Source organism: Mustela nigripes, chromosome 3, assembly GCF_022355385.1.
Source record: "Mustela nigripes isolate SB6536 chromosome 3, MUSNIG.SB6536, whole genome shotgun sequence".
Lineage (NCBI taxonomy): Eukaryota > Metazoa > Chordata > Mammalia > Carnivora > Mustelidae > Mustela > Mustela nigripes.
In genome coordinates this window covers 190,996,187-191,019,102 of record NC_081559.1, presented here as the reverse complement: position 1 = coordinate 191,019,102, position 22,916 = coordinate 190,996,187, and the positions used below count along the sequence as shown (strand labels likewise).

Here is a 22,916-nt window from a genome sequence, read left to right as displayed (position 1 = left end):
GTTCCTGAAATTCCAAGACTAGGAAACATGTTGGGTGAGCTTCCAGCAGAAGGAATAAAGCATCCTCCTGGGGCATACGGAATTAAAGTCACAATGCAACAGTAAATGAAGAAAGGAGAATGAACAGAATAATACTGTCCACAGGGATTATGACCTTTATGTTCCATAACAAATTACAGAGAGGCATGAAAATCAGCTTTCTTTTCTGGCTGTACCACTCTGTTTCCTGCAAAAGCCTTTATATTAACCTTTTACGTGACAGGATACTTTTGGAAGAACACGTCCGTATTTATTGGTCCATCACTGAGACACACAAATCATTTTCAAATCTGGATTACGTATATAATCTGGACTTCTCTCAGTGAGTTTCCAGGCATAGATGGTTCTCAAGTGCGCAAAACTTAGAGCTTGTTGAAATAACAAGACTTTGTTTTTCTAGGTTTATAGTAAAGTGCAGGAGATTGAAATGGGCAGCTTTTATTAAGTAACACACAAATCATTTGTTTGTTGTTGTTAGGAGACCACAAAACAAGATCGATTTTCTTTCCTTTTTTTAAACAGGCTTTCCAAATTAAAAAAGCATATCATTTTATAAAACATTTCACAGGACATAAAATTGTGAAAAAAATTCAGATGATTTTTATGCTCCCAAGTGAATTCATTTACTGACTAGGCACGTTGGTGAGTCGACGAATTCTAAGCAGTCCATAATTCGAAGGAAAGCCCCTGAAAGAGAGGAAAACGAAATACATTTGTATACATCAAGAAGCTAATAATTATTTATGCTCTGTTGGGGAAGGCAGGATTTAGGCAGAGGAAGGAGGCAAGTAGAAACTTAACAGAAATAAGGATATTTATGGAAAATGAGGCAAAATAAGAATTACAGAAATTTAAGAACATAAAATATTTGTGTTCAGTAAGGCAGATGCATGGTAAATTAGTATGAGGACGATCAAAATACTCTCCATTACAAGGTTTTTGGGTGTGATTCCAGAACGGCCCTTGTTTGACATGGAACCTCTAATACCAAAATGTAAAACGGGTCCCTAGGGGTACACACTGGACAGTCCTTGACATCCTGTCCTCTGAGATGAGACCCAACGTTCAGATGTATTTACAAGTTTTTATTAATTAACACCAAGGAATATATTTTAATGTACTACACAGAACATAACTGTTGTTTCAAAAACCCAATGGGCATCAGGAAGGAAGAAGAATGAACCCAATCAGCATGGAGAAGTGGCCGTCACAATGCTTGTTCCTCATGATTCTGGTCACACACACTGGCCCTGGGGGGACCTGTCAGCACCATACTATTCGTGGTGCCCCATGACCTGGGCCCTCCCAGCTCCCCGGCACTGTCCCGTTCCTCTCCCAGCTTAGGCACCTGCTCAGGTCCCCCCACATGGCGCAGCTTCCTGCCCTGGTCAGTGCCTGCCTCGCTCACCTACACCAGCCTGTCAATGCCTGCCCATCTCTGTGAAACCTTTTCCTGCCCCTCCGCCCAGGGTTCGCCCCCTTGCCCCCCGGCTGCACCACCTCCCCCTTCACTTAGCCTCTGATCGCTGCACATGACCTGAGACAGGGAGCCACGTCTCAGAAGCCATGTGGTGCCACCTGCGCGTGCTTCGGGGTGGGGGCTGGGACCCATCGATGCCACCTGAACTGAAAGGCTGATACTGTAAAAGGTGAACATCGAATATAGTAAATCTATTAATTGGGGTTTAGTTTAGTTCATCAGTGGGTCCTTCCAGAACAGCCTGATGACTGTTTCAGGGCACACAATGTGACGGACGCATTCCTGACCCTGAGGGACTCTGGCCCGAAGCTCCAAATTGGGTGTTCGCCAATCGAGTGCCAGCAGCCAGTACTCTCAGAGTGAACAAAAAAAAGGGTTCTTGGCAAAAGAAGAGAGGGAAGATCTCAAAGCGTGGGCAGGATCTGGGGAACAAGAGCACAGGAAATGCTGGGTGGGGACACTGCAAAGTAGCACCCCGGGCCCCCTGAAGCAAAGCCACTCAGGCTCGGGAGTTGGGGGCTGTAATGAAGGGGTCTGGTGCCCCCACATGCCTCACTCATCCACACCCAGACCTGACCACACCGTGCCAGCCGCCATGCTGGGCGCCCACTTGGGAGTGGGGCACAGGTGCTAACCGTTGACAGTGAGGAATGCATGCAGTATGTAGGGTTCAAGTCTCCTCAGGAAAGCAATACAGTAATAGTCATAAAAAATGGAAAGGTTCAATGACCCTACTTCAGAAATTTGTTCTTAAGTTGTATACAAATGTGTGCAATCACAGAGATGGAGGGCTAGGCTTTCTAGCACTCGCACTGATGAGTGTCAAATGCTGGAGGTGAACTTCATGTCCATCAATACTTGTTTAAATTATAAACCACATAACTATTATTCAGTCAATAAATAGAAAAAGGTAGCTTTACAGAATGATAGAAAATGAACTTTAAGATATCCTCTAAAATGAAAAAAAGGGGGTAGTAAACAGTATACTGTTTCGTATGCAAAATGCTAATAGTTAGAAAAGAAACATGTGCTTTGCTCATGCACAGACTATCTCTGGAAAAATATACCAAAACCAATGCCAACAGCTTCTTGGGGGCTTGGGGGTTTCATCATATACCCCTAAAATTTTTGGATTTTGTACGAAGCACAGGTATTAACTATTAAATAAAGGACATATTTTGGCTTTCCAGCTTCCCATTTCCTTCCACTAAACAAGTCAGCAGTTGCGGAAGTAACTATCTTATTTCCACTAAGAAACCAAACTAATATTGCAAAGTGCTCAGGGCTGGCATTTTAAGAATTACAAGGTTGTTGGCTCATTCACTCCCTTCCTCTTGTGTTCCACACCGAACACCTCATCAGCCCCCACTGTGTGCCAGGCATGATGCTGCCATCTGGGTGGACCAGTCAAGACAGACATGATTCCACGTTCAAAGAGCCTTGTCTTATAGTTGGTGAGAAAGACCCGTCAATGAGCGGAGCAGAGACGGAGCCCGGGGACAATGCCTCCAGCTCCAGCCCGGCTCACTTCACACAGCGTCTGCCCATTTCTTCTCTCTCCCCATTTCTGGCCCTGTCAGGTATGAGGCTGCAAACACGGGCACATGAGCAGGGCCCGGGTCTTGTCAGCAGTGGTGGTCAAACGAGACTTTTGGGAATCTCTGTCTACACCTGAATGACCACATTAAGAACCTGCCAAATTCTCTCCAAGTTCAAGGATGGCTCTAACTCCACCTGGTAAGGCCAAGGACGTCCCAGTCCACTCTCCTCTACTGTCGAGACCCTGAAACACCTCGTTCATTTCACTCACTCACATATTCAGCTGCTCGTACACGGATCCTTTGCCGGGCAGAAGCATGGGGCATATACTAGAGGTTTCTATGCTGGTGCGGGTGGGTGGAGAGGAGCATGAACGATCCGTTGAGGGACAGTTGTTACAGAATTCAGGCAACTCCAAGAGTTCTCAGCAGGGATTCGACACTAGGCCTGAGGTGGAGACAGTGTGCCAAGGAAGGCTTCTGGGACAAGGGGAAGCTTCCAGGCTCACTCTGAAGCTGCACAAACCTCAATGACTCACTGGGCCAAGAGCTGGCTGAGAGGGGTAAGGAAATGTGATTTCAGGCAGTGGACAACCCAGACAAGAGAGCACCAAGAGGGATGTCCAGCAGCAAGGCTGGTGCAGCCACGGGGCTGGAACACAATCACGCTGGGCTTTGGGTTCAAAGCCAAGAGCCTGAGCTCTACCCTGCATGCCAGTGTGTGTGTGGGGGGGGGGGGGGGGGGGGGGGGGGGGCAGGCAGCGGGGGGGGCTCATCATACTAAGGTCTGAAACAATTTTGGTGCTAGGTTCCAATCACTGAAATCCAATCATATTGAGAATCAACCTCAGTTGGATGGGATTTTCCATTGAGGTAAGAGGAGGATGCAATTTAGATCTGAAAATGTTCTACAGCCTTTCTGAAAGACGGACACAGAATCAAGACAAAGTAGATTTCATGATTTTCAATATAATCATAGGGTTTTTTTCCCCTTTCTATCTGTACAAGACACTGAATATCATTGCAAATAGATCTTATTTGCATAGAAAATAACAAACTTTATTATTTATATTCATTACCTAAACCCCATAAAGTGACTTCTATTTTGGCTAATTAGACTTTCCATTACATTTTTATTTTTTTCTCCAAATTATTGGTTTTAGACTCTGGGATCTATTTCTCAGTACACAATGACCAGAAGCACTGTCTAATTTTGAGTTAAACCAATGGAGCTAGACCTTCTGAAATATAATCCTGTGGACATGAGTAAGGTTTTTGTTTTTGTTGGGGTTTTTTGGGTCTCTGCTAACTATTCCTAAGCACCCCTGACGCTGTCTGCTAGGAACCCTCTCGATCCGCTGACAATGTCCCTCGCTCATATTCACTGACTTGCTGAACACTTACTCTGCTGAGAGGAGACTGAGAGGGTAAAAGGTGGGAGCCCTATTTTCTAAGACACTCTGTGTCTGGATATCAGATCAATAGCCAGTGCAAACAGAGGGCGGTACGAAGTTCCCGTCGAAGCGGAGACTGACAAGGCCCCCTCTCTGCCTAGGGGGAGGGAGCAGGGCAAGCGGAGAGGTGAGGAGGATGTCCCAATGGAAAATGGGGTCGCCGGGGCGTGTGCGACCCTTCATACGTGCTCCCTGCTGCCCTGACAGCACATCTGCCGCTTTCTCTGATTACCTCATCTAGCTGCCGGCTCCCAGACAATCGTACTTTCTTATCATTGCGTGCATTTACATTAAACAACAAACAAGCAAATACCTACATCAGTGTTGCACGCGGTTCTAATCCTACCCCAGTAATACCGAGGTAGAGGTAGCCGGCATTCCTGTGCCATTTTATGGGTGGGACACGGCCATCTCAACTGTAGTTCTGAGAGGTCAGGTAATTAAGCAAGGCCACCAAGCTGGTCAACAACAGAGCTGGGATACGAATGCTTCCCAGAATGCCTTCCCCTCTGTGCTGAGGTCATCTCCTACTGGCACTTACGCCCCTGCTGGCACCTGCCTGGCAGACAGGTCTCTCTTCCACGTGCCTGCACCTGTGCTACGAACTCCTTCCTCGCCCATCTCCCCAGCAGACTGTCGCGTCTTCAAGGACAGGACTATGTCATTGGCACTGAACTTCCAGGATCTGTAGCACAACGTATCTGCATGGACACTGATATTGATTCAAGCCGACGTCCTGATCAGAAGATGATTCAGAACCTAAGTACCATCAAAGAACATCCGAAGGAATCTGGTGGGAGGGTGGAAGAGACAGGGAAGGGACTATGGGACAGCAGCTGTGTGCTCATGACGCTCAGGGCTCTGGGAGTTACAGGAAGCATGTCGACTAACCCCTGCGCTCAAAGAGATGATGGGGGAGTAAGTGCTAGTCCAGAGCCTGGCCAACAACAGAGACTCTGGATTAAAGTTTAAAACTGGCTCTACCAGTTGCTGGGTGTGAGTTTTTTACCTAAATGATTTCACGTTTTGAAGCTGAAGTGTCTTCCTCTGTAAAATGGAGGCCACACTTACCTTCCTGAGTTGTGAGGATTCAGTGAAATCATTTACTGAGAGTGACAAGCTTATGCTTGGTCGTAATGGAAACGTGTGACCCACCTACATCACTAAAATGAGTATAAACTCAGCATGCTACTTCAGAGAGGGCACTGGGCCACGTCCTGAGGAGCGGGCACGAGTTCTGTGGGTGAAGGAACGGGGGCGAGCACGCTTCCTTTCCATCCCGAATTGCCGCAGTCTGAGGAAGGCCCACGTTCCCGGTGCCGCTTCTATGTCTAGTACAGAACTCAAGCTCAGTACACACTGTAAAATGAGGAGAGAAACTAATCCCAGGAGGGTAGACGAAGGTTAGGGGAAAAGATCTGGGAACGATGCAACGTGCTCTGAAGGGTGGGAAGACCGTGTCTACAGCAGAGTCTTCATGTGGAAACCGGAAGCAATAAGGCTCGGCAGACTATGTGCTAAAAATGGGAAGCCCTTGGAAGCCAAGCAGGAGGATTCTTGTCCAAAAGTATTTCTGCTGCTTCCTGACCTTTCTGGCTCATGATCCCTTTTTATAGTCCAATGGGGCTATGGGTTCTCTATAAAATGAAAATAAACATAACACTGAACACTAATTCCTATGAATTAGCTCTGAAGACCATCTGGGGGTTTACCCTCTAGGGACCTATTTATAATCTCTCAGTTAAGAAACCTACATTATTATTCAATATGCTAATCCCCCCTCCAAAATTACTTACTAAGGAGGAAAGAGTGAAAAATTCCAATATTAAAACCACACATTGAAAAAATGCATGATGTGTCACATTCTCTTTCTAAGCAAGAAAAGTCCCCCTGCCCCACCCCCCAAATACCCCTCAAAACCAAAAATCTTATTTTGATCCATGAGAATAAAGAGACCTATTCTCTTCCCAATAGTTAAGGTAATTATTTCAGGTGAATTTTGACTATTGGAGGGGAAAAAGGCTCAGCTATCTCCCATACACATTAAATACAGGCATTCAATTTGACAATTAAACTTCACATTTACTGTAATACTTTTTAGGTTACAAAACACTCACAATATTAGCTCAAAACACTAACAGTATTAGCTCACTCAATTCTTAGTAACAACTACATGCATTAAGCATCATTCCCCTTATGCTGATGTCCAAAGGCACATAGTCAGGGGCAGAGCTCAAATACAACTACTTTTAAAAAGCAAGACACTCTGTGATGTCAGGGCCTAAGTAATGTTTCTGATGGTTTAGAAAAAAAAAAAAAAAAAAAAAAAAAAAAAAAAAAAAAAAGACCCTTAAAACAAAAAAAAAATGAAAAATTTTCCTACAAAACCCTAAATTAAAAAAAAAAAAAAAAGAAAGAATTTTATAAAACAACTGTTATGCTACTTGTCTTATACAAGTAATAACTTGTTTTGCAAAATTCAAAAAGGACAGAAAAGTACACATACAAAGTCATACTTTCACAAGCCTAAGATAATCATTGTCAAAAATCTGGTGCATACCAGTATAATTTTTTACCTACAAATATATAGCAAGTACACACAGTTTAAAAAAAAAATAAAATTGGGGGTGCCTGGATGGTTCAGTGGATTAAAGCCTCTGCCTTCAGCTCAGGTCATGATCCCAGGGTCCTGGGATCGAGTCCCACATCGGGCTCTCTGCTGGGCAGGGAGCCTGCTTCCCTTCTCTCTCTGCCTCTCTCTGCTTACTTGTGATCTCTCTGTCAAATAAATAAATAAAATCTTTTAAAAAATAAAATAAAAAAATAAAATTGGGGTCATATTATACGTTAGGCTTGATAAACTGCTTTTTTGCCTTAATAGTTTGGACATTTTTTCATGTTACTGCCTGCGCTTCAATTTCTTATTGAAGAAAGCAACCCAAGTATCAACTGCTCTGACGACTTACGCCTCTGCCCTCCGTGGCACCAGCGAGGCTGGCTGGGTCTGACTTGTTTATATTCAGGGAGCTTCTGTTCTGACTGGAGGAGTTAATTTGCCGTAATCACCAGTGCTGGTAATAGGAACCAGCGTGGGATAGTTTCCATGGGACTTTAGATAAGCATGAAATTGTCTTCATCTTCCGTAACACATCACAGTAATTGGAACAAAAGGCACTCACCTTTGTTTGCTCCTTGGGCACAACCAGTTCCTCTGACTTCCCAAGATGGCTGACATTTCCTAACAAAAGAAAAGACCTTTTTAATCAAAGAGAAGGAAATCTCTTAAGAAACAAAAATTAAACATTTTACATCATCTACAATCAAAAACAAAAACAAAAACAAAAAAAACTTAAGCCAAATGATTAAAGAATAACTTTATTAAATATTTGTCAGTTTTAAGAAGTGCCCTCAATTACTAACCAAAGAATGTATTACAAACAACTAGTTATGAGGTTTTACATTTGTTTAATAGGGAATAATTGGCCCCAATTAAACTGACTGAACTAAGGCTTTTTAGATTACTAAAACAAATTAAACTTTTTAAAATGAGAATTTAGGTGATCTTAAAACCTCTCTAAAATGGATAATGAAACTTGCTAAGTTGTAATCTCCCTGGTTTTATTAGTTATATTAAGATAAATTAAGTGAGATTAAAATCTTATTTGATTTATTTACCTTTGACAATGAAGACCGTTTAAGGGTTACACATCCTCAGCCTTGGCGAGTGCGACCTCAATTAGTCAAGTCAGATTGTCTTTAAAAGCTTTGTGCTTATTGCTTCCAGCATGGAGCGAGGTGTTCATTAAGGTACCAAAATTCTCATAAAAAATCCAAAGTTGCACTAGTGAAAAAACGCTCAACAAGATGAAAACTGATCACATCTTTTTCAGAAAATCAGTAGTTATTTTAAAACCAGTTTTTAAACAAGATTTGGTTTTGCGTCGTTTTAACGTGCTACTCACGCAGCTTAACACCATGTGGACTCTTTAAACAGCATTTAAATCTACGGTGAGTATAGAATGGTACATTTAATTTTATACCATTTTTTAAGTCAGTTGTACAATGTTTAGTGTGACCCTTTTATGACAAGCGTTGTTAAATGAACTCTTTCCCTGTTTACAACTATTTATGAAGGCCTTTTTAAATAAGAGAAACATGAAATTGTTAGCTCACACACACGGAATTTCTTTCAAAAGTTTATTTAGTATCAAGCAAGAGGAGACTTTGCTCAACACTACAGAACATTTCAAGACTTGAGTTACAAAAGAATACCACATTATTTGCACTTGTAATTGGCTTCCCTTTTTACGCATGTTGGCAAGAAAAAAAAAAACTAGCATATGGCTGAAAGATAAAATAACTAATTGCTATGGAAACCTTTAAAATGAAAGGTGAGGCTTATGTTAAAAGGATGGATTAACATATTTAGTAAACCTAGTTTTTTGTTTAACACTAGTTAATCAAAGTTATTTTTTTCCTTTTGATGACCTATTTTTTTCATATACAGACTGGAAATAACAAAATTTTACATGTCTTTTTTTTTTTTTCTGCCCAGGTTGATGTTTCCACAAAGTAGTTTTAAACTTCCATCCATTCAGGTTTTAAGCATTTTGATTTATTTAAAAAGGGATTGTTCATAGAAAAACATTACTTTGAACAGTACACAGGACTGGTGGAGACTGGCTATTTCACAACACCAGACAGTACAATCAGTATCTGCCGTAGGGCTGGTCTCTGTAGACGCCCTTTGAGGTCCTCGCTGCAGGTGCCTTGTGTCTCGAGTTAGTCCAGTCCTCTTGCCCTAAAATCAGTAAGATATCGAATCACAATTAGATCATTGCCATGGATCCCGCTGGCTTCATTTTTCAGAATCTACCTTAACCCTGAACCAGTGGTAGACATCATACTGAAGACAGATAGCCCTGAGGTACTAGGGGTAAAGAACAAAAACAAAAACAAGGGTAATTACTTAGAGAAAAATTACAAACACAATAGAAAATGGTCGCCCCACTAATAATACCTATCAGTATGGGGAAAAAAAATGATTTTTGTATCTTAAATGGCAACCGACTTTGCAAGAACTTTCCTTTTAGTCACTCATTTTTAACAAAAGCTCACACACTCAAACAGCAAACTGAACCGCCTTTTGCTAAATGTTAAGACATTTATGAACGGGAAGAGGATTACTCAGACTTCTCTTGACAGCAAAAACAAAGACAACACAAAGATTTGTGCAGGCAGGAGCAGACAAACGCGATGAGCACTGTGGGGGTGGGCAGGGTGGGAGGGAGTCCCGGGTCCTGCTGCGGACAGAGTGAACGTGTTCGGGGAAATGTAGCCTCAACAATACCTTCCGCATATCAAATAAACTTGAAGACAGAATGTCAAATCTCACTCATCATAATACTAAATCCATACAAGACAAGTGTACAAATAACAAAAGGCATTCCGTCATCTCGATCTCCTGAAATTAAACACCTGTTCCATCCCAGGGCTCTCAACGAGTCATCTACAAGTCTCCGACTACCAACAGTTAACATCTCTGCAGCAACATACAGCAATTAAAAAGCCATGTGTCCACTGAGACCAATTTGAAAAGGCTGTGAAGAAAAAATACTTAAAATGACCTCTTCTTTTGATACAAGCATGCAATCAACGTCATTCCCTCAAGCTAACTTGCATCCATTTAAGTAGACAGCATTCAGCAAACCAAGGTATTTCTCTTAAGTGTTTGTTACAAATAACCAAAAAAATCCAAGGTGAGGTCATCACGGCTTGGGGCAGGTGATATAACAAAATGCACTTCAAAAGGAGCACCGGAAAATGGTTTTTCAGTTATGTTCAGAGAAATGTCAGAACATCCATTAACCAGAATCCTGATTCACTTGCACTGGGTACTGGAGGCATTTATCAGAGCTTTGCCACTGATTGAAGCTTCCTGTTCTCTGATCTCTTTGCCCTCCGGCAAAGGAGCTTCTTACTATCATTATGTTGCTGCCGCCAATTCTTTTAATTAAACCTGTCCTCCTTCTGCATAGAGACTTTGGACCTGGATTCCCCAGCATCTCTACCAGGTCTCCCTGAATTAAGTGGGGTTTACTGTCTCCCCATAAGCCTGAGAGAGCCTTATGGCCCCCCACACCTGGCTCAGTGCTTTTGTAACCTTTATGGAGTGACTCCCACTGTAACATTTTTCGAGGGTTTGGGATCAGAGATGAATTAAAATATGAAGATGGGGGTGGGACAATCCTTTGGGAGCTGCAGTCTCCAGGGCTTCATTTTCCTTCACTGTCAAGAAGCAAAGACACTTCAAAAAGTCCCAAGCTATCAAGTGCCTGCAGTCTGGCAAACGACTCTATAAATGAGAAAATCAGCACATGGCAATCAACCCAAACAGAAAATCTAAGTTGAGAATGTGAATGTAGGCAATTTTCTTTGAGTTTTTAGTCCTCTTTAAATATTAAATTTAAATCTTAAAGGAGCTGAAAATAGCTAGATATGCACAGACGAACTGAAAGGGAAGCTGCTGTTTCAGTCAAAACGTCTTTATGGATTTCTCCTCAGTTCCGTCTTGAAGGTGTTTCTGGGACCACTCTGCCCGCTCTATTTCTGGTTCATGTGGGCCAGTTACTCACCGTAGGAATCGTAGGTCTCTTCACTGAGTCCATGTCCATAATCATAGTAATCAGCACCACTGTATTGAACAAAAGACGCCAAAAAAAAAAAAAAAAAAAAAAAAAGGGTGAAAACAGGATAAAATAACTTGACCATGAGCTTAAATCATATTCAGTGAAGTATTCTAAAACTTAAAGATAAACCAATCAAGGGCAGGGCTACACACTGAAAGAAAGAATTCGCACTGAGATGGCAGAGATCTAGCACGGAAACTTTAGACCTCAGGAATATCAAAGATTTCCAGCTGTAATACCTGATAAATGTGCCAGGCACTTTAGCCACAGGCTTTGGCCAATGAGCACCACGTGAGTGTCTCTGTGCAGAAGGGATACACAGCCTGTGCATCCTGGAAAGGCAGGGTCCGCACACACGACGGGTGTGCCACGGACAGCACAGTGCTCCGGGCCAGGCCCCATGGCCCTGGAGAGGACGGAGAACCACAGGTCCAACAGAAAGAAGGCGAGGACGTTCCTTCCTCTTTAACTCCTGCCTACCAGAAAACCCAACGCTGAGCAATCTGTGGGCTTCACAGCGCTTTATAACCGGGACTGAGGTCTAATGTTCTGTTTTACCAGCACTGTGGCATTATTGTCAGGAAGTCGGTGTGATGACTGTGTTGCGAAGGACAGCAGGGTGACTCCGTGCCCTCTGGTCATGGCCCCCTTGTAATGTCCATGAGGATGGAGGCGGAGCATCTTTGCACAGCACAGGCACATCTGTGTTCTAACGTACGGCATCCTTGAGATATGGGGCGGAGTGGGGGGCAGAGGGAGCCTGTTATCAGGGCCTTTCTGCAGATAATACGAAATAGGCTACAATTTTTTACAGGAACAAACCTATGAAAAATCTAGATTACTAAGCCATGGCAGATATAAGTAGTTTATGATGCTATTCTGGGTATCTGGGGAGGAGCTTCCACTTACCGTCTCAGGCTTTGCGCTTTCCCACTCTACTTAATTTTGTAGGGAAACAATCGTCCTGAATTTGTTATCTTGGACTGTCATGGAAATAAACATTCTCATTATTCCAACCTCATGCAATCAAGTAAGAAGTTCTAATCAAAATAGAAAATGATCCAGCTCAGCTGCTTAACACCTTAGGAAGTTGCAAGATGAATAATAAAATCTGCCGAGTGAGTGTTGCTGAGTGCCAGCTGCCGAGGTTCCACGGAGTCCCCACAGCAGCCCCTGAGGTGAGTGGGGCTGTCATACCCATTTTAGAGATAAGGATGCTGCTGCAGATCGGAAAGTCAGGATGCCAGCCAGAATCTCAGAGAACAGATAAGTGACACACTCGGCGATCAAATCCACACCTGGCTCTCTTCCCACGCGTCCTGTCAGGTAAGCGGCATCAGAGACTCAGCCGCTCTGATGGCTGCAGCACAGCAGAGCCATCCTAGGATGAAGCAGTAAGCAAGGGAACAGCTTCTTTTTTGCCTTAAGCACGTGCAGATGGCTCTTCACCTCTACTCCTCCTTCTGCCAGAGATGTTCTTTGTTCTCCTTCCAATCTACGTGCTGCTCAGTCTGTAGTCCAGATGCTGCCTCCTTGGAAAACCTTCCCAGTTTCCCAGGGGCTGGCTCCCCGGGATGGCACACTTTCCTCGTCCCCCCCCCTACCCACCCCCCGCACCACGCCCGGCCCCAGGACCTCCCTCGAGATGGACAGAGGAGGCGTGCCTCACCAGCGGCTGCATCACACGGCTTCCCAGAGAATGTAATGTCAGAGCCGTTCTGAGCCACCCGCCAGGAGGGTGAAGCTGAGGAAGGGGTGCAGAGAAGGGACGGACAAGTAGACAGTGGCAGGGGCCTTCCAGGCAGAGCAAACTGCACACGTAAGGCACAGATGCAAGAAAAAGCCTGAACAATCCGAGTGTCTACAAGTACCTCCACCGCACGGAGTTAATAAGCACTGATCAAACGCCGGGGCTAGACTATTCCTCGGTAGAAAATGCTTCCTCCACGTGCAAAATATAGGTCAGATCTTGTTATCCTGGTTTAATCACATCCTCACTAGTTAATTAAACACAGTGCAACATACTGGTTATGAAGGAAGCTCGCCGGAACAGGACATAAGCTCTCTGGAATGTGCCATGCTAAGAAGTTCCGCGGCTTTTTAAATGTTGCCCAGGAAGAGAACAGTCACTCCTACAGCTGACCTATTATACCACGTAGTAACGTGCAGCTTTTCTGAGGAGGGGCACGTGGTTGCAGAGTTTTATAAAAAGGTCTTCAGGCTGAGAGCTGACACTCCTAGAGGACGTGGGAGGAAGCCAGCGAGAGGGAGGGTGGGCACGCTGCTCAGTGAGACCCCTTCACTGACCACGTCTCCATGTCAATCGCTGTCCTTGAAGACGGAGCAGCAGAGGCTCAGTGAGGCTGGGCCACCTGCCTGGAGTCACACAGCTCAGAAGGGACAGCGCCCACACCATGTGCTGAAGACCTACACCAGTTGCGGACTGTGCTCACTGTGGGGCCACCTTGCACTGGTGGGGGTTGAGGGGAGTTCCCTGTCTCCTCTCACCTGCTCTATCGCTCTTGCAGAATGTCTGACTTGCCCCCTCTGGGGCATCCAGGATTGCTCCTCATGCTCGGAAATAGAAGGATTTACACAGAACTCATTGCCCTGTGATCATGGTGAATTATCACTGCCTTCTCTGCCTGGTCTCAAATTCCCTCTCTCCCTTTCAGTAGCCCTCACTTTCTCTCGAGGCAACAAATTTATCTATGGTGAGAAGCAAATGGGAGGAAATAGCTAAAAAAGGATCAAAGAAACATTTATATTAAAAAACAAAAGTCCAGCAACACCAAGGAATATAAGAACATTGCTTTCCTACCTTTTAAGGTTCTATAGCTTTAAATATGAGAATTACCTTTAAAGTAGAGTATTTTCTTTTTTTTTTCCCATCTTGAGTTCAGAAATTCAGAAACTAACACCCGATGAAATGTCAGTGTCAAATACTGGTCAAGACACTGGAGTCTGAACTAGGGCCCCCACCTGCCGGGCTCCTTGGGACATCGGTCCTACCTGCTGCCTTTGTGCTCCATCCGTCAAACCACAGGCCTGTTCTAGAAGCTACGCAGCTCTGACATTCTCGATGGCTCACGCACAGCATTTGGCCACAAAGCAGTCAAAATAACTTCTCATTTTGTTGCAAATAAATTGGCTAATGTTTCATAGAAACTCAGCACTAAATTAAATGAACCTCAGTCCTCTTTCCAAAGGTCAGAAGTTACAGCATAATGGCTCCTTAGACAAATAAAACCCTGATGTTCTTGAGAAATGTATCTGTTGCACAAAGTGAGTTACATCTTCACAGGCCTAAGAGAATATCCTTTACAGAGGTCCCCTCTGTGCACCTCGACGTTATAAATGGCAGGCACTGAAGCTCACCAACAGAGAGGTTGAACAGTGGCTTTTTGACCCAACCAAGTCTTGATCAAACGGACATCACATCAGTTTAGACTGGACATCGGTCTGTGAAGTGCCCTAAAACTGTTCAGCATAGAAAAGTCCGGGGCGAAGAACGTTTCCAGTGAACAGGAGGATCAGAGAGAGCGCAATTTGCTGCTCCGGCAATGGTCTGGTGATAAGACCATCACGGTTTTGACAAGTGAAAACTTTAAACTGACATTTTCTATCATTTCACCCAGTTTCCGATTATTTATTGCAAGACTGTCACTGAGCCAGGAAGCTGGGAGCAGCTGAGCCCATTCTCAGAGCTGTCAGTTCCACTGAATTGCCTTGCCAGCCCTTCAGCACGTGCCCCTCAAATGTCTACTAACCAAAGATGTGTCCTATTTCCCAAGGATAAACTCAACACCCAACATATGACAAAGGGTAAAAGACATGAAGAATCTCTTCACTTATGCACACGACATTATACTATAACATTAATAATAGATTGGAAAACACATTAGGCCAACTAGGCCTCAACTCCATCACAAGGGATCCATGAAGCTGGTCCCTGAACAGATCAAGAGCGGGCTGCTCATGCTGGTACTAAGGCCATGTCTGCCCAGGGCCTTTTATTCCCCCACATTCTATCCCATCCCAGTAGCTGAAGGAAGTATGAAGATGCAGCTTAACTCCTGGCTTTCCTAGAGGTTCTTGGTTCCGTCAACCAGCGTCAAGAAACAGACAACAGAGGGGCCAGGGAGCAAACTGCAGCCCTGGGACCAAGTCCACCACTCTCTAGACCTTCCACTCTCCATTGACAGGGGTCTAAGAGGAGAACAGAAACTCTGAGACCCTTATCACCTTGTCCCTGTGGGATCAAGAAGGCAATCCCGACATTTATCTGTCTCTTGCCCTTGCAACCTCTTCAAGACTCTCAACCAGTTTCTACTTTAAAGTCACTGAGGCCAATCACATGAGACCCCTTCCTTGTATTTATGTCAGCTCAGCGAGCCCTAGACCACTAGGATGCTCTTATCCACAGGCCTCGAAGTCCCGCCCACCTGCTGCTGTCTGTCCTCAGCTCCTACCCAGCTCTGCAATCCTTTCTCTGCGCCCCCTGGAATTCATGGCCCACCACTGGCAAAACTTCCTAGATAGTCAGTTTCCAGTGCACTCAGGGCAAAAAAAGTTGTGTAGTCATTCTTTTCACCAGGCATTCCCTTTGCCTAGAATACTCTGACCTCTAGATATGTGTGGCTAACTTCATCTTTCTAAGACTTTGCTCAAATGAGGCCGTCTCAACAAGGTCCACTCATTATAACTGCAACCCCCCTGCTCCGGCAACCCTCACCCACAGGACTCTGCTCCATTTTCTTCTACAGCATATGTCACTTTCTATCATGCTACATGCTCATTTCTTATACGTACTATTTCCTCTCAGCAGAATGAAAATATATGCTCTTCAGGGAGGGACTTGGGGCTGTCTTATTTGATGACATACCTCAAGCTCCTTTAGAATAATACCTAGTACAAGGTAGACACACAGTAAAATTTATTAAAATCACCAAAGCAGTGCAAGAAAGACAAAGTGTTATTAGTGAATAAAGGTGAACGACACACTACTCCTCTTGCCTCACTTCTAATGGTACAAAATAAAAGGACTTAAAGGATTTAATATTTTGGGGATGTTGAATAGACTTGGAAAATATGGTGTGATCATTACTCTCCAGAAGCTAATGAAGATGAACAAGTACATTTCCACAGAAGAGGGTACAGGTGTGTCTGAGCACAGAAGGGGTGGCCAAAATACCTTGGGATCAGAGTCTCATTACATTGGGAGGTGAGAGGAAGGTAGGAAGGTGACACGGATTGGCTGAGGGACTGAAAGAGGAGGGAAGAGGCAATAGATGAGTCAGGGTCAGGATACAAAGAAATTTATGAACTCTCAAAAAAGGGGGAATTACTCCACTAGTAGTGGTCAGCTGGTATACACAGGGGCATAGGAAGTGTGCACCCATGTGTATTTTTTCTCATTTAACCTCATGACAAATTGATGGAAGTAGATATTATTCTATCCCTTTATATATAATAAAATTTGAAACTCTTGAAGTTACCTAAACCATCCAAGGACAATCATGAACACATAAGACCCAAAGCTGTTAAGCCAGGTCGGTCTGGCGCTATAGCCGATGTTTATCCATGAGGAGCTGCCCTCTCCTCTTCTATAACGCTAGAATGTTTGAAGTTAATCCTTTCAACAGGAAAGCTAGGGCAGTCTGCTTATTCCTGGCCCTAATTCTTTCCTCACCTCATGTTACATTCACAGCTCTCTGCACACTCAGTATACCCTTCAATGTAAATAATAACTGTGTCTTCAACTTCTCAATTTTTTCTTTTATGAAATTCTCTCTTTCCCTTACTCCTAGTTTTTTTTTCTGTCCTGGTAATGCCAGTTAGGTTACTTATGAAGTTTTGGGTTCTATCTTCCATCCATTTTTTCTATCCTACTTGGTGACTCTTTATCCTTTGGTGATACTCAATGGCCTTCTGTTGACTTTAAACCCAGGCTTTCTAACTGGTTTGGCCTTTGTGGCTTTCCATGGCCTCTGACCCATATGAAGATTTAACTACTTACTTTAAAATTCCTTCTACTCTTTAAACTCTGTTCTGTCCAAGTATTAGTTTTCCAGTTTGCTGAGTGTTTTTTTTTTTTTTTTAAATGTTCTGGCCTCGCTGGATGTTTTTGATTTGAGATTTTCAGTTTGTTTGTCTAGGGATGTTACCTCTTATTATTATTTTTTAATACTGAACAGGGCTTCTTTTTATTAATATATAATGTATTATTAGCCCCAGGGGTATAGGTCTGTGAATCGCCAGGTTTACACACTTCACAGCACTCACCATAGCACATACCCTCCCCAATGTCCATAACGCGCCCCCCTCCCCGCCTGCAACCCTCAGTTTGTTTTGTGAGATTAAGAGTCTCTTATGGTTTGTCTCCCTCCCAATCCCATCTTTTTTCATTTATTCTTTTCCTACCCCTCAAACCCCCCACGCAGCATCTCCACTTCCTCATATCAGGGAGATCATATGATAGTTGTCTTTCTCCGATTGACTTATTTCGCTAAGCATAATACCCTCTAGTCCCATCCAGGTCATCACAAATGGCAAGATTTCATTTCTTTTGATGGCTGCACATGTCACCTCTTATTTAAAATAGCTTTCTTCTGGTGGTTGTGGAAAGGGAACAGAGTGTACTACTGGGTGGGATACATCAGTAATTTGTCTCCTTTACCTGGGGCTCCTGGTTGCTCTACCGGGTGGCACAGTCAGCTTTGGCTTTGCATGGCCACAACAGTCTGGGAAGAAACACTACCGCTTTGCACTGCTGAGTGCCTCTCAGTAGCCAGACTAGCCTGACTACTCCAAATGCAGCTCTCCAGTCAATTCTCTTGGTGCCCCATGTTGATAGCCACGTGTGGGGTTGCATCTGCCCTAAACCCCCCACCACAGCAGCACACTTCTCTGCCACGGCTGGGCTTTGTTTCATTTTGCTTTCTCATAGATTGCCTTCCATTTGCTTTCCCTCCCTCAGGAATCTTTCAAATTTTTTCCTGTCACTTCCTGGATTCTGAAAGGGGAGGACGGGTGGATCAGGTAAGTGTTCTTAGCCCATCCTCCTGACTCAATCTTCCTGTCTCTTTTTAAATCCTTTTTTAGTTTTATAATGCATTACAGATTATCCCTTAATCCTCAAAGCCCCTGTCTGAAGCAGACATTTTTAATTTTACAGGTGAGAAAAATGAGGTTAGAAGATGGGAACCTGTCTAATTCGTAACTGTCTTCTGTAGAGATCAGAGGAAGACCGATATCAACACTAGGACTGAATCCTGTCCATGTCTCAATCAAGAGTCTAAGATAAGGATATCTTGTTGCGATGGTTTTGGCAATTTTGGGGGGTGGGGAGGTGAATCAGGAATTCATCCCAGAATTGATCTTTAGTGGATCTCTTCCAAAATTAAATTAGTAAATTCTGCGCTGTTGAAATTTAACATAAAAGGGTTGGTGTTTTTCTGGATTGTCTTGGCTCATTCCTTTGAGAAAAAATTTTATCTATAATCCTTTGACAAAAATTAATATTTGAGCAGGCATTTAGTGAAAATTCATTATGTGACAGGAAAAACTACAGGAAGGGGCACACATGGCCCAGGTAACAGTTCCAGTCCGGCGGGCCGCAGGCCAGTGCTTCCATTCTTCTTGGAGCCTGGGATCCTCACGCAACCATTAAGAATTTTTATAGATACAGCAATACAGATTAAAAGTCATACTTAAAATGAAATTCTGGGACTACTCTCATTTTCCCATTATGACAGATAACAGAAAGATCTGAAATTCCTTCAGGGTAAGTGACTAAAAAACGTCCAATACGCTCTCACTGAGTCCTACTTCTCGAATAGTCCTTTTATAATATTTAATAATATTTTCCAGGGAAGATGCTGAATAAATACATTTCAAACTCGGTTGCACAGGTCAGATGGGAGAAGTCTAGTCATTTGCTCACTGCTCTGCTACATTTGGACCTTCCAAATGTGCTTGGTCACTCCAGCTCCTACTGGGGCTACTCTCTGAACTGAACCACTGCCCTCTGAGATGGGAGAGGTCAAAGCATGACTTTATTCCCATCTTCTGTGTTCTGCTAAGTGTGTTGCAGATCTAAATGCAAGGCTATTCATCTTCTGCCCCTCTTCCCCTGAGGACTACAAATTTGGACAATGTAGCTTTGATATGGGAGGGAGGCAAGGGCCAGCTGCTCTTCCTAGACACACATGGGGTTCACAGTATCCCATTGTGGGACAGGCACCCAGTGGCGATAGGTCTGTCCTCGGGGAGTTTATGGTGTGAGGACAATGCACTGAATGGGAAGGCTGTACAAGGCTTACCCTTAGAGAATTTGCTTCATCCCTCTCTTGCTGGTGTATCCATCTCTAACTTAGCGCTCTCTTAGAGCATTAATACAATCTGCATCTCCAAAATTGGAGGGGGAGATGAATCATGAGAGGATGTGGACTCTGAGAAACAAACTGAGGGTTTGGGAGGGGCGGGGAGTTGGGAGATGGGTGAGCCTGGTGGTGGGTATTAAGGAGGGCACGTATTGTGTGGAGCACTGGGTGTGGTGCATTAACAATGAATCTGAGAACACTGAAAAAATAAAACAAATAAAGTAAGGGCTGTGGACTCCCAGGAGCCCCTGCCATCCTACAGGGGGCCCACCAAGTCAAACTATTCTTGTGAAAACAAGCGAACACTGTTCATCTTTTCACTGTGCTCATATTTCAAGCAATGTGGTGGGTAAAATTTTCAGTGCTTTGGCAAGAACCAAGGCAATGGCATCAAACTATACTAACAGTTAAATTAAGAAAAGTACTATCATTTACAAAATATCTTGTAAAACAGTAAGAACTGCTAATCTTAATAAATCTCAACTGTTAAGTCCATGCCTTTTCATGATTTTGCGTGATGACATGAAAGTGTGCTTACAGGAGCTCTGCTGCTGGGTGCAGGACAGGCTGAGTTCAGGCTCTGCTCCCAGCACCCCTTTCTACTTGCAGGACTGAAGCACACCAGACCACGGCTACGCAGACTTACAGATGTGGCTGGTGTGTTCTCAAAAATGAATGAAGTGAGCTTGTCGCTTCAAGAAAAAATGACAGTATTTGTTACCAATGATAAAATTCAAGCTTGCAGGTATGAACTACAAATCTGAAAAATTATTTACCCCTGTAAACTGAGAGCAAGCCAGTACTTAAAGACTTCTCTATTGAGACTGGTGGGGGTAAAAACGAATATGATTTTTTTGATATTGCACAAGGAAATGTGTCACAGCATTGTGAAAATATGCACAACTCAGTGAATGAGGACTTTTTAAATGACCATTTTTCCAAATCCACCGAGGGTAAATGGACCAAGGTATTTTAACGTAACTGAGTACGAAAAGTTTATGGACATGGTTTCAGAACCCATATTAAAGCTAACCTTTAAGAAACTAGCACCTGCCAAGTTTTGGTGGACTATCAAAGACTAGCCACAGTTATGGGGAACGCTGTCAAAATACTTTTCTCTTTTCTAGCCAGGTATATGTTGTCCCAACTACTTCAACCAAAACAACGTATAACATCAAACTGAATACAGAGGCAGATGTAAGAATCTAGTTAGCTTCTGTTAAGCCAGACATTAAAGAGACGTGCAAAATATAAATCAACGCCACAATTCTTACTAATCTTTGTCTTAGAAAATAGTGAATTTTCCATAAAAATAGATTATTTAATGTTAACATGCAATGGGTTAACTCCTGTTATATATTTCATGATTAGTAACTTTTTTATTTTTTTTTTTTTAAGATTTTATTTATTTATTTGACAGACAGAGATCACAAGTAAGCAGAGAGGCAGGGAGAGAGAGAGGAGGAAGAAGGCTCCCTGCTGAGCAGAGAGCCTGATGCGGGACTCAATCCCAGGACCCTAGGATCATGACCTGAGCTGAAGGCAGAGGCTTTAGCCCACTGAGCCACTCAGGTGCCCCTAATAACTATTTTTAAATGTTTCTGTTTTTATTTCAAATATGGTAGATGTTAGCAGATACAAGCCATACATGCCAAACCACAGTGACTCTAATTTTTGAGAGTATAAAGTATAAAGGAGTCTTGAGGTACAGGATGCTTGTTGGCAGGAAGTGTGAGGAAGGTAGAGTGACTATTACATACTTGCCTGAAGAATGATTCTTTTATCTGGAAAAACGTCTCACCGTCCATGTAATGATGGGGAGGAAGGGCTCACTCACAGAGCTAGTCCGGTGGACAGAGCTCAGTGTCACAACTGCCTGGCCCTAGATCTTACACACACCAGGACTGAAAATCTAGATATTATGGGGTAGACAGGCAAAAAGAGTCAAAGGAAACTTAGACTTCTTATAAGCAAGGCAGATGTGTAGATCCTCCAGACCCATCAGGCACAGTTTTAACACGAGGGTAGTTTCAATCCCCTCGCTGGTACATGTCACTTTTTAGTGTCTAAAATGTAAGAAAACAAATATACACTGAGGTTTGAAATAAATAACTCTCTTTAGGACTAAAAATTACAGACATGTGTCAATAATTGGAATATTTAAATATTCCACTTAAATGGCCAGGTATTATTTATAGTTTAATCAGGGAATCCCTCTTTCTCTGAGAGGAAGCTTCAGTAATTGTATTAGCACAAAATTTTAAGGTCTGACTTTCAGAATTCTGAACCTTTCAGAGTTGACATCATTAACCTGTCAGACATTCCATTGCTTGGAAGAAGACCCATCACAAGACTGACAGGGGAGGGAAAACAAAGGCAAATTTAAAAATGATGTTGCCAGATGTCTGGGTGGCTCAATCGGTTAAGCCTTGGAATCTTGGTTTCAATTCGGGTCGTGACATCGAGCCCTGTCTCGGGCTCCACGCTCCACACAGTCTGCTTCACTCCCTCTCCCTCTCCTCCTGCCCTGATTTGCAAGTGTGTGTGTTCTTTCTGTAATAAATAAATAAATCTTTAAAAATAATTTTACTATGTTTTTTAAGCTCAGAAATAAGATTTGGTAAAAAGAGTAAGTGGAAAATGGGGTTTAAAACAATGTGGGGAATTCGTTCAGCTCCCTAATCAATTAAGAGTTAATACAAATTTCAGTTTACAATGGAATCCTATTTTAAAAATGGGTTGATACCAAATACATACCCCATGAACATATTTTAAAAATTGTAATTGACATTTTTTCTCCTTTGTTTTCAGAGACAAAATAGGATTGTAAAGATTTACTTACGTACTTGAGAGCAAGCCAGCAAGCAGGGGGAGGAGCGGGGGGAGGGAAGGAGAGAGAGACTCTCAGAGCCCCACCGAGCGTGGAGCCCAACAGGAGACTCACTCCCCACCCCGCACCCCCGCGGTCCCCCGTCCTCCAGATCATGACCTGAGCCAAAACCAAGAGTCAGACGCTCAACCGCCTGAGACACCCAGGAGCCCCTCAGGGATGAAGCAGGATTTTAAAAGGACGGGTGAGAAAACAGAGCTTTTTCTTCTTTATTAATAAACTAATAACTTAAAACAAAATAAACGAAACTGGTTATATTTAAATATGTGTTAGCCCTCTAATTTTGTAAAACTGAGACTATTACAATCTGAATTTTACTGGGACATTAACAGCAGTTCACAATTCTGGAAGAATCAGCCAAGTCTCGCCACTGCTGAGGCGCGCCCGCGGCCAGCGCGCAGGCGCACACAGCCGGCACGCGCCCGACTTCCGGCCCTCGGGT

The 22,916-nt window shown here is 43.5% G+C and overlaps 1 protein-coding gene across 3 annotated transcripts in view; it reads right to left on the bottom strand.

Annotated features, from left to right (window-relative positions):
- Nucleotides 1–327: 327 nt before the first annotated feature.
- The window catches only part of KHDRBS3 (KH RNA binding domain containing, signal transduction associated 3), a 186,559-nt gene continuing 163,970 nt past the window's right edge, over nucleotides 328–22,916 (bottom strand). For 2 of the 3 annotated variants that reach the window (XM_059395208.1, XM_059395209.1), the window contains exons 8-9: nucleotides 11,147–11,205; nucleotides 8,673–9,312 (exon numbers count right to left, since the gene is read on the bottom strand). In XM_059395208.1, the coding sequence (XP_059251191.1) occupies nucleotides 9,221–9,312; nucleotides 11,147–11,205 (151 nt within the window). In that variant the 3' untranslated portion in view covers nucleotides 8,673–9,220. Of the gene's footprint in view, nucleotides 727–7,690; nucleotides 7,750–8,672; nucleotides 9,313–11,146; nucleotides 11,206–22,916 lie in introns of those variants that run through there. The other variant, XR_009403285.1, reaches the window with a different exon arrangement.